At 39.8% G+C, this 15,622-nt stretch overlaps 1 protein-coding gene across 10 annotated transcripts in view; it reads right to left on the reverse strand.

Moving 5' to 3' along the window:
- msi2b (musashi RNA-binding protein 2b) overlaps positions 1-15,622 on the reverse strand; it is a 251,582-nt gene that overhangs the window by 65,043 nt on the left and 170,917 nt on the right. For all 10 annotated transcript variants that reach the window (XM_083927062.1, XM_083927054.1, XM_083927058.1 and 7 more), the window contains exon 8: positions 2,558-2,640. In XM_083927062.1, coding sequence (XP_083783188.1) covers positions 2,558-2,640 — 83 coding nt within the window. The remainder of the gene's footprint in view (positions 1-2,557; positions 2,641-15,622) is intronic.

A 15,622-nucleotide genomic window follows, 5' to 3' on the forward strand; every position in this document is an offset into this window, starting at 1 on the left:
GTGTGCTGGTGCTTCAGACACCGGATAACCAGTACTCTCCTCTGTACGGCTCAGGCAAAACCTGAAGTGTCTTTGAAAAATGCTTTTAACGCACTCCACATTCTCCCCGCTTTGCTGACATTCCAAGAATTCAGTGCTTTGTAGAAGAGAGACACTCGTATTTCCTGCATCCTAGGACATTAAATGTACGATAGGTGTTGCCAAGAGGGACTCCTTACAAAGGTGACAAAAGCCTCAGAAAACTGGCCCTTGCTCTGTCCTTTAAGCATGCACTGTACCCCCTCAATAATCCCCATACTTTCTGTTAAAGAACTCCCGGATGAGTCACATGGTTTCCATATGTGTCATTTCCTTTTATGAGTAACTACACACAGGCTAGGGATACTGTTTTTGCATTCATCTAGTGGTTGATGTATGTCTGGCACCCTTTGAGGTACAACATGTCACAATGCACAACACTGTCACATCACAGTCATGCGATGGTCAAAAGTGCAAGAGACTTGAAATAAGCAGCCAAAAAGGGGTCACTTCAGGTCAACAATATTAACATCTGCCATGACTGTGACACTGGACTATTAGAGTTTGTGCAACAGTAACATTATTTGCGATATATGAAGGTTCCACCTGAGCCTTTTTAGGAGATTGGGTAAAGCTATTTTGTGTTTCTACTTGATAACAGGTATATGCGAATGGCCGCATTATACGATATTTTCCATCAATACAACAAGAATGAGTTAGCCTTTGTTTTAAGTGCCAGACCTGTCCAGCATTTTGTAGCTACTTTCTTTTAAGCTGTGTTCTCAAACACGACTTGTGAGTTGCATAAAAGTAGAAGCAATGTTTGATCTTTTGTGTTTAATTTGGCCATTTGTTGATCACTAATGGAACAATTTTGAATGACGTGATTTTTAAATTCCTGATTTAAACACTTTATTTAATTAATGTTCTGCTGTGAAAAAAAGTCAATGTAAATTGTTTGAAGAAAACAAAAACATTTTATGAATTAATAATAATTACTACAATACTGAACATTTACTCTGTGAACTATTTGTTATGCAAATCTGCATTCATAATTAGCACCAGTGTTTACAATCCAATTATTATCTAATTAGATCTTCATATACATAGGCTAGGGATTGGACTTAAATTAGGCTAATTTTTCTGAATGGTAAACGTGGTAGAGGGAAACAGAAAAAGACAATTTAGATGTAGAAATGTACTATAGAAGTCTCAGACATGTTTGTAACAAATTGCATTTTTTGTAATGAAACAAATTGTGTAGAAATAGGTTGTAAATAGTATTTGAAATCAAGAATTGACAGCATTTGCAGAAATTGTTTTTGCTTTATGTGCATAAATAGATGCTCTGGCATGTGCATTCATGCTTCATGTTGATGTGTGATATGTGTGTGTTCACAGAATGTTATGTGCCTTCATGTCAAAGGATCTGAGACATTTGATTGTGACAGAATATCTTCCACACGCATAGAGTTATTTCTGTCACACTCCGGCTCTTTGTGGTTGCAGTCCTGAGCGTCGACTGTTATGCAGTGCAGAGACACGGAGGGACGTATACTGGGGTCATATGTGACCTGGGCTGGTCCTTGGTGAACATGGTTCTACTACGCTGGTTCTGTCAGTCAGATACCCAGTCAGTCAGTTTCAGGAATAGCTAGGCTGGGAGAGAGTGAAGACACACACACTGAGAAGGAGGTCTGCCCTGAACAGTGGCAAGACAAGTATTCCCTCCAGTCAATCACTATCCACAGAACCGCTCAAATGATGCAGGTTCTCTCAAGAGGCCTGCAGGGTGGAACTGGGTGAAGGAGGACCTAATGTCACACTTGCTACACTGTCGGTTCCTGTCAATTATCATAAGAGACAGGATGGTTTAGAAAATTGCTACTGAACTCTGTAGGGTGCTCAGAGATGACCATACTACCGGTGTAAATAAAACAAGCATCACAGGGACTCTGTGGAAGGTGTTAATCCCTGACTAATGAACTCTGCCTCTGCTAGTAGCTTCCCTGTTGCATCCCTGGACATCTCCACCTGTGTGTGTGTGTGTGTGTGTGTGTTAGGGGATTCAGAAAAAGAGGGACAGGCTCCACTCTCCCGTCCCTCAGCCTGACAGGCAGAACTCAGCCACACAATTTCACGGTCTGTGGGCAGTACACACCAGTGCTTTCCCATCCCTGAGACCCACAGACCCACAGAGTGTGTGTGTGTATGTGTTAGCCCGTGCATATGAACATGAACACACACATGCAGACACACACACACACACACACAGACACACACACACACACAGACACAGACACACACACACACACACACACACACACACACACACACACACACACACACACACACACACACACACACACACACACACACACACACACACACACACACACACACACACACACACACACACACACACACACACACACACACACACACACACCTCCTCCGCTATTAATACTAGAGGAAAGAAGAAATCAAATATTAATCCTTCAACACCCACCTGGAATTGAAAAAAAATGAGTGGACTTACCATTTTGTTATTGATTTCATGAAAATGAATTTCACAGACTTTCTCTACGATGTCTTCGCTCTCAAAAGTTATGAAGCCAAATCCTATGCAGAGAGAAACAGAGAGGGAGGGGGAGGGAAAGAGGGAGAGAATGGGTTAGTGGGGAGCCTTAACAAAACTTCAGGAACTAAAAGAAAATGTACCACAAGATGGATTATAATCATGAGCCAGATCCAGAAACTATGCAAGTATATCTGTGGAGATTGGCTTGGGCATGGAAAAGAACAAGTGAACAAGACAGACATTGTCCTCTTTAAATCAGGAATATGATGAAATCTGCCACATTATTAAGGGCACTCGAGGACCTTTTCTACAAAGAGAAGATGGAAAAACAGCACAAAGCTCATTTAATGAGATTCAGGGAGCTAGAGCCCAGCATCTGAATTTCATTAAATGCATTTTGTGTTCTTTTTATTGAAATCTCACTGTATAACAAGCCCTCGTTTTTATGTTAATGCAGGCCTTAGAATGAATGCGTCGTTGACAGTGGGATTTTCATGCCATATTTATAGGATAAAAGCTTAACCCCTCTTTTAACACAAAGACAGAGAGACAAGATGGTTTCAGACTTTTGAACACAAGTGGATTGCAATGCTCTCCTCTGTGTTTTGATGGTGATGCACAAAGCAATCTAGCTTCTGTATAGCTGGGGTTGAAAGGAAAACTGATATTCTATTACTTTTGCAAAAGAGGAAACTGCACAAAAGAGAAACAGTTAGTGAATAAAGCAGCAAGAGGGACTGAAAGGAGATGAGTTTCTTTTCAAAATGGCAAACACCCCGCGATGAAATAAAATCACCCCAGATTGAGCTTAAACCGTCATCACTGCAGACAACATCCCATCTGACTAACACACACTCCACAGACAGCACCATCAATTTATTGTCATGGAACGTCAGATCATACAGTAAAAACACCTCCTGAATGTGAAAAAGAACCGATACAGTAATGGGAGACAACAGTTCAAACATTACTTGTTGATTGAGCTGGAATGGTGAAAATTGTCCTATTCATAGACAAATCCATGTGTTAAGGCATCAGCTCACAGTCATCATCCACTTCACAGGACAAATCTCAAGGTCAAAGACCCGAGGGAGAGATTCTCAGAGCCCAGAATCCCGCACATGTGCACATATTACAGAGTATACAAAAAGAGATTTGTCAGCCGCCACAGATTTTGCTGTTCTGTTTACGCCAGGGCTGTAGCTAACGATCATTTTTATCATCAATTAATCTGCTTTTTTCTCTCTCAATGAATTGATCAATTGTTTGCTCAAAAAATGTCAGAATATTGAAAAATGCACAGTTACTGTTTCCAACACTCCCAGGGGACGTCTTTATATGTTTTGTTTGTCCAACCAAAAGTCCAAAACCCAAAGATATTCAGTTTGCAATGATGTAAAACAGAGAAAAGCAGACACTTGCAGAGACTGGATAAGATGACACCGATAAATGTTTAGTGTTTTTGCATAAATAAATTACCTCATCTATTAGGTTATTGCTGGCTATGTTGCAAATTAATGAGCAGGACTGCTTTAAGGCAGAACTGGATTCCCAGGATTTGTTAATCAATGTGATTAAATACCTTTATTTGTCAGGTATTTCATTCACTGGATAAGCCAATTCTCTACCATACTGATCATATCATACTGAGATCACAATACAAAATCACACATATCACAGCTACAACAACATATTTCATCCATATCACCCACCCCTACTTATTTGGAGAATATATAGCACCTTTAGTGGCTTTATATTTACACTCAAGCAGTGGTGGAGTGTAGTATACTATAATACATTAGTCTCTCAAACTGCTTAGTTTTACAAATAAATCAGACAATCCAGAAAAGTACACATTTCTTTTTTAGGAGCTGTTGCTTAAGTGCCAGCCTATTGTGGACACTGGCATCCACAGTTTTGTCATAAAGTCTTTATCTCTCAATGACATTTTTATTTTCTGCTCCTCCTCCAGCTCCTCCTCTCTAAATAACAAAAGATTCTCCTCAACCCGCATTTCTTCTGTACTGACACAACACAGAACATATCAAAGCAGCCTTGTCAAAAGAAGGGTTGGAGACCTAATGTGTGGGCTGATTAAACATGGACAACATCTAATCTAATGAGATCTTATGAGACAGAATATCAATTTCCACTGAGACATCTCAACACTGAGCTGTGGCAACACACACGTGTGAGGTGGAGGTGGAGGGGGGGACAAGGGGCCGGTGATGACGACAGACAGAGCGGGGGGTGGGGGCTGCACCCTCTTCTCCTGTTCACTCCACCTTCATGCCAGCGCAAGAAGCACTTTTGACAACCAACAAATCAACCGCCAGGAGTAATTTGTCACAGAGGAGTGTAGGTAGAGGGAGTGGAGTCTGGGGGGAACGAGGACAAAAAAGGAAAGAGAAAAAGGTGGAGATGAAAGGAGAGGGGGGTTGGGAGAAAGACAGAAAAAGTGACAAGGAAAGAGGTTAACACACATGGCCCCTGCCACCACACTCCTTCCTGCTGCTACAGGCAGCTCCTCCATCAACTGACAGGACATTTTCCACTGCACCATTATATCCACTGGGGTCAGGGCCAAGCCATACCACCACAGCTACCACCAGCAGGGTCCTTCCACCCATGACTGCATCTGTTTAAATGAACAAAAAGACATTTTGCTGTAGTGTTGACTACTATTGGAATGTGTCCTGTACACAAACATCCCTATTTTTCTCTCTCATTGTCTCAGCACACGCCTCCTTGGTAAGTCCCCCGTGGATTGTCTGAACTTCTGGCCCTGCCATTACAGTGCGGTCCTTTGCTCTACTATCCTATTTTACAGGCCTTACAGACAATTACAGGCCACAAAATAGCACCAACTTCTTCTGCAGGGTGTCAGCAGAGCGCAATTGTCCTCATGTATCTCCGCCCTTCCTCTCCAAACTATCCACACATGGCAGGAGGCTGACCTCAACAAGACTATTAAAGACTGTCAGCACTGACAAGGAGAGAGGTGTCAACACGCTCACACTGAAGAACCTTCCCACACACAGCTTAAACAATACCCTGTAAATGGAAACACATGGATTTTTGGTAGGAAGACAGTTAATAGGTGTTGTGTGGTTACTTGCTGAGGCCTTTTGGCTCACACTTATTAGCCAGAGACGGGCTTGGCCTCATCTCATTGCTCCATAGAATCGGCAGGGAGCCTACTTTCACGGCCTTTTACCACCTTCATCATACTCAGTATTTATTTCACACTCATTCCAGGTTTCTCTGCTTCTGTTACTCAAATGCTTTTCAACCCCCCTCGCCCAACCAAGCCGATCCCAAACTGGAAAAGGCTGATTCTGCCAGAAGCAGATAATGGAGAAACTTGAAAATTGATTCAGCAAAATTGACTTTGTCTTGAAAAGTGGCTTTGCACTATCAAATTGAGTTTTAAAGGTCCCACATTATGCACATTTTCAGGTTCATACTTGTATTTTGCACTTCTTCTAGAAAAAGTTTACATACTGTAATGTTCAAAAACCCATTCATTTTCTCATATGTCTGTCTAAATATACCTTTATTCCCCATCTTTCTGAAACGCTCCGTTTTGGCGCCTGTATCTTTAAACTCCCCTCCTGAAAAAGCCCAGTCTGCTCTGATTGGTCAGGATTTCTGGCACTTCGGCATCAACGCTCTTGGCATCTCTGGACTCTCAGTATAGCCAGGGAACGACTGTAACGGCAGTGTAGCAGCACTTTCAACCTATAAATAGTATAGTTGTGACATCACAACTGCACAGAAGACCTGATGGCTTGTTTAAAGACACAGTTTCTAAATACAAGCTCTGTGCGTTTCTCTGTGGATTTAGCATTTAGATGCTTTATACAGTATTTAGTAAGCACCCTGATCTGCTTTGTAATCAAAAAATACATGGTAATCTCACCTTTTACAATACTGAACATTTAAACTTAACAGGATTATCTAATGTGTAAAGCCTCAATGTAAAGTATGGATAAACAATATATAATAGAAATGCTTCTCTCACCTTTTCCTTTTAATGCCTGACAAGACTTCCGTTTGCACAACGGAGATATTTTTAAAAATTGATAGAAAATATAAATTAAAAAAACACGCTACCTTTGGGTTACACATTCCTTACTAGTCTCTTCTTTCAGATGTGTTTATTTGTCATAAAATATGAGCCAGTAGAAGTACAGGCGGTTGTAGGTGTATTATTATCAGTAGTACTTTGAGTTATTGTTGTAAAAATCTTGCGAGAGCATGAACATGAGGCAGAGTTAACAGTGACATAAATTTACAATTGCTGCAGGTAGCAGGCATCCCCAAACACCCTAATGACTGCAGCTAAAAATACATATCTACTGTATATATGAATACATGAGAGCGAATGTAAAGCTCATTTGTATAATCAGCGATACACTAATCATAGACCTGGAGCTCATTATCCACACCTTTCTAGGTCAATATTAAGCATCAACTGGATTTAAAGAAAGGCTGTTTTTTTAAAGGACGTGTCTAAGTTAAGGGGTGTGTGGAGAGATTTTTATTGCTGAAACTGGTTGGACCTCACTATTAGGGTACAGGTTACACATTAAGCATAAACGCAAGCACACACATGCATATTCAACACTACCATCAATTCAGTATCTGAACTATGACACAAAATGCCTCATGCATCCCAGCATGGGCAATAACAACTGAGTTGCTGCAGCATCTTAACTATCCAAACCCCATAAACATGTATATCTATTGCTTTGACTATAGGGCTTGTATATTTCTCCTGATTAAAACGGCATATAGCGAGAGAAGCCTGCTGCTGAGCAGTTCCGACTACCGGCCCCCGTTGACACAGAGTAAGGAAGTGGGGCATCCTGGAGGAAATGTCAGACGTGTCCTCTGGGACACAGTAGGAAGAGAATGGAGCCACCCCCAACGGGCATTGCACATACACACATGCAAAAACAGAATACAGACATGTGCAGACACACACCTGCACATACGTACAGTACTTGGCTGCTAGGTCATTGGTGCAACCCACCTGGAGTAACGACTGCTACTCCTATAATTTAACTACTGAACAGTTTATCCTGCCATAATTGTGCACGGTCCAGCCTTCATCAGTCCAATCAGGAGTAAATCCAAAAGCTCCTGCACTGCCTGTCTTCCTGCGCGCCCCAGCCTCCGAGCCCCATCTTCTCGTAATGCACAGAAGCAGACAGAGGCAGTCCGAACACCCACGGCACAGTTAGAGGCCTTTGATCAGTTTTTCAGCGTGCTATTACTAGAGACCCAGAGCCCCAGGCGTTAATCCCCTGTTTAATACAGTTAAAGGCACGAACTCTCTAACAGCACAGGGCACATATAGCAGAGGGAAGAGAAGAAGAGCACATTTGTGAAAATACTTTTGCTTGATTAAAAAATTAAAACATTTTCTTGTAGATTAGATATGTATTTGTAAAACACACAAGTATCACTATTTATACAAGATACAGTACTAATAAGTATTCACTTAATAAGTGACAGTTAAAAGAAAAACATTATAAAAGCTATTAAATTTGATTCAAATTGTGAAGAATCATGGTGTAATAATCAACACGCTGACGAGAAATAAGTCAGTTTTCAAAAGAAAATATTACATTTTATACATTTATGATAAAATAGGTGTTTATGTTGGTTTGGTTTTCAGGCGGATCTTCTTATTTCAATGCCAATGTTTATACATGCCATATAAATCAATGTGCTGTGTCTAGGTATGAGTTTTGGTATTCCAGTTCATATGGTCATATTTATATAATATCACTACATAAATACATGCAGTGTCCACCAGGACCTATTGAAGGATCAACCTATCAGCTCTTAAACCTACTGTAAAAGCACCTTCCCTGTGATCATTTAAGGTTTGACATTGGATAGACACAAATACAGGTTTTGTTTATTACTCTATTGGTTAATAAAGAGACAGAAAGAGAGAAATACAGAAAGAGAGAGAGAGCGAGAGAGAGAGAGAGAGAGAGAGAGAGAGAGAGGTAAATAAATAACTGTGACTACTTTGATGCATGCGAGTACATGGTGGAAAGTGAAGATGGACGATGTAAAATTAATCACTGAAGTGTACAGTACAGTGAGCCATGAGCGAGCACTTTTTCAGAAAAGACAATATCAGAAGATAAGACTTGGGATGTTGTTGTTTTAGCTGTAAGACCACAACACAAAAATATTTTGCAGTTCTTCTTGTAATGTATTGTGTTGATGGATATGCTAGGCTTTTTAGGTTCAGAATTGGAACTGGCCCCAAATTTGTAAGCAGAGCTTTGATATGAATCATGCATTTCCATACGTATGGTAACACATGTATATAGCAGACCAACACTTAATCTGCAAAGCAGAGATAATGAGAGAGAATGAAGCTGAGCAGATAAGTCTTGGACAGATGGATATATGTGGTAGAGATAGACTTTCTTTTCAATGAACACTTGCAGTAAATACAACAAAATATTTTGGTTTCTTTCCTTGCTCAAATATTATACTAATTAAAACCAAAATCAAAAGGGTTAATATAATTTAAACAATTTACTTTTATCAGTTTTTCTTTGCTGTTATGTAGACTTACAGAAGCCCCTTTCACACATACATTGCAAACCTGAAATTATCTAGACATTACCCGGCAGGGCTGTATGTGAGTATACAATTGTCTGATTTAGTTGGAGCTGGAGTCTACCCTGCTAGCTCCCTAGTACAAAGACAATTTAATATCTGAGCGAGCCCATATGTGAATACAGCCATTCATACTCGAGTGGATACACGCGTTGATGGCGTTTATCATGTCACCCTGAAAGAAAACTAACCTTCGACTGTGAAGAATTGTAATTCACACAAAGGCGGCAACAAAAATGTATAACTGGAGAGATGATGAGAGTCAGGAACTTCTGTCAGTAAAGGCCAACACCAAAATCATCAGACGGAGACTCTGTTGTTTATGACCAAATTAAGAACCGGCTCCGTTGGTGTGTCACATCCTCCCAACAACCTCGTCACATCCTCCTTCCTGCCACTTTAACCCCCCACAACCAGTGAAAGACTCAAGCATCATGGTTTGATGAATCCACACAATAAATACATATAAACAACCTGATCACTGAAACTGTAGATTTGAAGAAGAGACCTGTATGTATGATGTAATTCTCCAGGTACTTTAAGCAACAATAAAAAGCATGAATTTAAGGCTATATTGAATAGTGTTCAACATGTTTAACATTTTCTTAATATGTAATAAGTGTCTGACTCATCTGCTAAAGGCCTGTTAGCTTTAGTATTAATCAAATAAGCCAACACCGTTGGCTAACTGTGTCAACACTGTAATGTAGTTTTACAGCCATAGCGCCTGACAGATGCTGTTGTAAAAAAATAACAATTTCTAAGTGGATAGGTTTAGTATGTTGAGCAGAATATATTTCATGTAGGACAATAAAACACTTTGAGTAGGTGTAGAAATGCAATAGCCCCCTTGGGACTGCACAGTGTGCAGTATGTCAACCCTCAATTTGACCAAAACGTAAAGGTGATGATTGTGTGTAGGCGGCAATATGCGCAAGCATTAGATGGCAGAAAAACTGGCTGAAAATTGGACAGCAATTACAACACAAGGTTAAGTTTGTTTAGCAGTAGCTCAGATGCTTTTAAAAGCTGGGACTTATAAGCTGGGACAACTCATTAACGATGACTGAGAAATGTCACAAAGGAGCTTTTAATAACAGAATGAAACGAAGCACCTGGCCAGAGAATAATTAGTCAGAAACAGTAGGACTGTAAACTGATTCAATTTGATTTCAGTGTGTTCTTTCCTTTATGCTTGGCCTTCATCATCTTATGGTTTGCACCAAACAGAATTGCTTGCATGTACATCTTTTTTGAGTTCATCTCATTTTTGCAAACTGAAGATAGATAAAAACAGGTTATGGAAGCGAACAAAAAATGATAAAATATGCTATACCCGGGTAAAATGCAACATAATACTCTTAACATGAAGTGGCAATGTTTGCCTACCTACTGCAAGACCAGGATGTGAGATGTTCAAAATTGTATGGGTGGATCTACTGTATACTTTTATTAAATGTTTAACATACAATATGCCTGCTTCCTCTGCATTTTCTGCAGAGCAACTGGGCTCAGCATGCATGCTGAGGGAACTAGTTTGTCTGTGCCTCTCTATGTAGGTCAGCTTTCAGAGTTGGACATCAATTTATACTGTCCTACTTTAAGAGACATCCTGTCTCCATACAAACACACACATTTGCAGCATTTGTATTACATATTTCAGGACGGATGTAACCTGGACATGTACCATGTCATTGATTTAATGTATGCTCTAATTACTGTCATTTATTTTTAACCTTCAAAACCTGTCTACCATCACTAACCATAACTTCAACACACAAATATGCCAAGTTGTAGTTGGGTTGGTGGTAACAGGCATAACACCAGCATCACAGGGGGTGTATTTGTGAAATGAATCCAGCTCTCTCCACTGTTCAGTGATACTTTGAAACACTGTCAAGAAAGACCCTCATAAGTGCCAAACAATATAGCCAGTGTGAATTTACCTCCTTCCATATGATCATAAGGATTCTCTAGCAACAATTGAATGGAAGCAATTATCTGTGGAGAAGGTAACTAACTACCCCTTTCCTTACTAGCACCTAGACAGCAGGCTAAAAGCAGTAGGCCACAAAGAAAAAAGAGCACTTGATGAAGAAAATCTAAGGGAAAAAGAGAATTTAAGGAAGAAAATAATTGGTTTATTTTGAAACAGCACACTGGTGGATTTATAAAAGGTGAAGATAACGAGGACTTCAATGAAATAAAAAGAAGCAAAACACATGGCAAACTGCAAAGTAAAGTAACCGATTATAGCAGAGGTAATGTGATAGGGACATTTAGTTCTTTCACCCTGCCAGAGAGCTGAGCATTTTCACAAGTGCCTATCTGTGTCATCAGATGCAAGAAAATCACCCTGCAGGTCAAACTTGACAAAGACCCTCTGTCTATTTGTAAAGCAGCCGCAGCTCAGGACATGAGCTGAGGCCTGAGCAGCCTCCTTAAAAGGTACCAGTGTCTCTTTGAAGTAAAAAGGTGAGAAAACAAACTTTGCAGGCCACATTTTTAGATTTTTATTAGCTTCATCATCATGATATGATCTCCTATGTGTAGTATATTTTTCTGAATATCATTCTCTTTGTGCCTGCTAAAAGAGTTGATTTGCAGTGACAGAAGTTGTAAAGTTCTCAGATCTTTGTTTGTATGTATGTGTGTATGTATGTCTGTACGTATGTATGTATGTATGGATCTCTCTCCTCACCTTTATTTTTTGGTCAAATTGATGGTTGACATTTTGTACACTTGTATTTACACATATTTAATTAGGCATTGGGCATTTAATTAGGAGCAAACTGTACTGTAAGTCTCAAAGGTTATTCAAAAAATGGCCTGTTTCAGAGTCTTACATTGTCAGTTATTATAAATGTTGTAGCTGGTCCAGATTAAGCTAAACTTGGCCAATAACAAAACAGACAAGACACAGCTGACAACATATGGAAGCCATACTGCCAACAGTAGTAACACATGGTCTAAGCATATAAGCTTGAGCAATTCATAAATAAAAAAGCACCTTACAACAAGACAACTAAGTAACTTGTAACTAAGTTACTACTCACTTCAGCAATATAGGGGAGTAATAATAAACAATTCCCTCTGAAATGTAGAGTTAAACAAAATGAGTTCAAGTAAAGTATGAAAACCATTCACCTCTTGGAATTATTTTCTGATTTAGAAAAACTAGGTTAGACATATCTGGCCATTGGGTGAGCCATTTCCATCATGCTCCACTGTGATTGGCACAGTTGTTTAAAATCTATTAGACGAATAGCATCTCTGGCTGAGAGGTTAATGATTAATACAAATATATTCAGTTTCCTATTCCACTTCACGGAGTGATAGCAAAGTGCAAATTCCTGAAGAGCATGCACACATGAGCTAGCACTTTGCCCAGGTAATTGTGACTCAGACTAGAGCTCTGTATGATTTTTACAACTGTGAAAACATGTTCATCCATTCCATGAAGCCCAGCAAGGTGAAATTATGGTGATAGATTGTAGGTTTAAATCTGACAGGGAGGTACAGTAGGGCTCTAGAAATTTATGTTGGTAATGCAGAGTTTAACAATGGACTATTTTTGGAGTGTGTCGCAATTAGAATATGAGAATACTTCGGCTGGTTCCCAATAAGATCAGTAAATTTCTGCCTACAGCCTAGAGGATCATAAATTAGCTGTCAACTATTAAACAATTAAGCTACTGTATTGTGATAATTGATAACATTAATTTGAGTTTTTTTTTTTTTTAAACGTCACAATGACAGTTAACAGAATATCTTTGAGTTGTGGACAAAATACATTTGAAGAACACATCTTGGACTTTGGGAAACACTGATCAACATTTTATAGACAAAAAAAATAATTGATGGATTAATTGTCAATTAAAAATAATCCCTAGTTGAAGCCCTAGTGGATCCACCCTACAACATATGACCAACATATGAAACACCAATGTCATTAAAAGCTATAAAATAGACTGTACTTCAGCTGGCTACTTGTAATTCTAATTTACATGCCTTTTGTTAATGAATAATCAGCAAGGTGTTCGAGGGTCCACATTTATGGATCCAATACAAAACAGACTGAACAGATATTATATGTTCTGAGAAAATTAGAAAATATCCTCCTCTCATCTTTTTTTAATTTCTCAATGAGACATCACTGAAATTTAGTTTGACAGTGTAAAAGTTACTCTGAACCTAACCTAATCGATGAAGAGACCTCTATCCATGATAAGGTGATGTAATCCAAATCTGTGGGCTAATATCCATAGCACAAACACACATTCCCACACGCATAGAGAGAAATCCAGACAGTGGCCATGCAAGGAAAACAGACAGCCACTGAGAGAGTGACAGAGCCACTCTTCATGATACCACTGTACTTGCCTGAAGACATATTGTATTTGTGTGGACTAAGACAGCAGCACGTCTCATATGCTGAATGCACACAGTGTAAGTAGCTACAGATGAAGAGGCCAGAGGCAAATACAAGCAAGGTTAGGTAAACACTGTTGAGGGTAAGATAGCAATCCAGCAAGACAAGTGGTTAGAATATGAGTAACAAAATAGTGAAAAACCGACCTGAACATAATTGCTCTCACTGATAGAATTTCTTTAGTACAAATGGAGTATGTGTGTAATGAGATCCAAAGGTTTGAACCACAAGGGGATTCTTCATTCAAGAATGTCAGACTCTTTTGTGCAAAGCAATAGGCCGAGTTTAATAGATGTCTCAATTTCTATCACGTACAGTAACAACCAATGCAAGGAGGAGGTGGTGGGAGGTGGGGGCAGGAGCCTTTCCAAAAAGGCTTTGAGGGAGTGTGATGGATTTCTTTTGAGGTGTGAGGCAACGTGGGACTGGGAATGAATGAAACAGATATGCACCTTTTGTGTTTTCTGACCTATTGATATAGATATCAATTTCATTAAACTTAATTAGCATTTCTCATTCCGTACGCAAGAGGAGAATCAGAAAGTGGAATAATAAGTGGCGAGCGGCGGCAGAAGACATGGAAAAGCAGTTCGCTCAGAAGTTTCTACATGGGGAACAGTCTTTTTGGTCTGAATAGAAAACCTGGCAGGATGTTGTCGATGCCAACACCTCCCACCAGAGCCTCTACCGGGGAATTCACTCAGGGACTAAAAGCATTTAATCAAAATAATCCTCTGCAAACAACAAGACTTTAAAGCACTGAATTACGTGCAAGGGGGTTGCAAAGTAAAATTGATTTAAGCAAATTAGGCCTGTCATCGCCTGTATGGCCAGATTGTTATTAGTATTTAAGCATGGGGTATATTTAAAGGCGTGACACAGTAGCTGTTCATCTGAAATGAAGCACACTGATGATGCCACTTTGCAGTGGCCCATTACCGTTTAGTAGAGATTGCTTTCATTGAGTGAGCCAAATGCTTAGAGGCGGAACTGCCACTTGTGTTTACTTTACAGATGCTTTTATGGTCTTACGGTGAAGAAGAGTACTGTTCTCACAAAAGCCTTTCCCATTCTCCACATGTGCATGCTCACAAACACACCCGTGCGAGAGCTCAGATCATGACATCATGGACTCATCAAGCGATGCGTGATGATGTCATTCTGGCACTATTGACCCTTGTAATCAAGGCAGGCTTTGCTGCTTCATGAACAACCCTCTTTCATCAAGCGTCTCTCTCACACGCTGGCACAAAATTAGAGCTGTGGGGTGCTCAAAGTATAGCAGCATAGTTCAATTGCAGACAGAATCTGTTCACAACATCCAGGCTCCGTTTAATTGCATACTTGCACTATAATTGGCTATATAATCAAACGATAAACTGAAGACAACACAGTGTCTTCATAACTTCAGAATATCCTTTCATCAATGCCTTTTGGCAGTTATTACTATAGATGAGAAAGCTCCACAGAGGGCTATAACCTTTGCTTTTTTATATCTTTGTTAAAGTCGTTCATCTCATTTATTTGTCTTTTACCTTAGCTCTTCCAAAGGAATACCTGAGGAAGGGTAGAAAAAGGTCATGATCTCATATTAGCATTGGTACAAAAGCCGCCCCTAAGAAGTCATTACAAATCTACTGTCTCTTAAAGCTCTGGGAGGCTGTGGAGATGTTCTACATGCCGATGACGTGGATCACTCAGCCCTCAGATGAGGTTTACTAGACCTGGACCACCCAGACTCAAGCCTCTTCACTTCAGCTCTGAAGTGCACACATAGCACGATGCAGCCTTGACTGCTCCTTGGCTTGATTTCTCTCATTTAGGCAGCCACTAAATCTATCACAGCTTATCATCATTATGTATATGCTGCTAGTTTAAACATTTTAACACCATTTACAGTAAGTGACCTAAATCTATTTAATTATTGGAAATCACTG

This window comes from Echiichthys vipera (assembly GCF_963691815.1).
Source record: "Echiichthys vipera genome assembly, chromosome: 14".
Lineage (NCBI taxonomy): Eukaryota > Metazoa > Chordata > Actinopteri > Perciformes > Trachinidae > Echiichthys > Echiichthys vipera.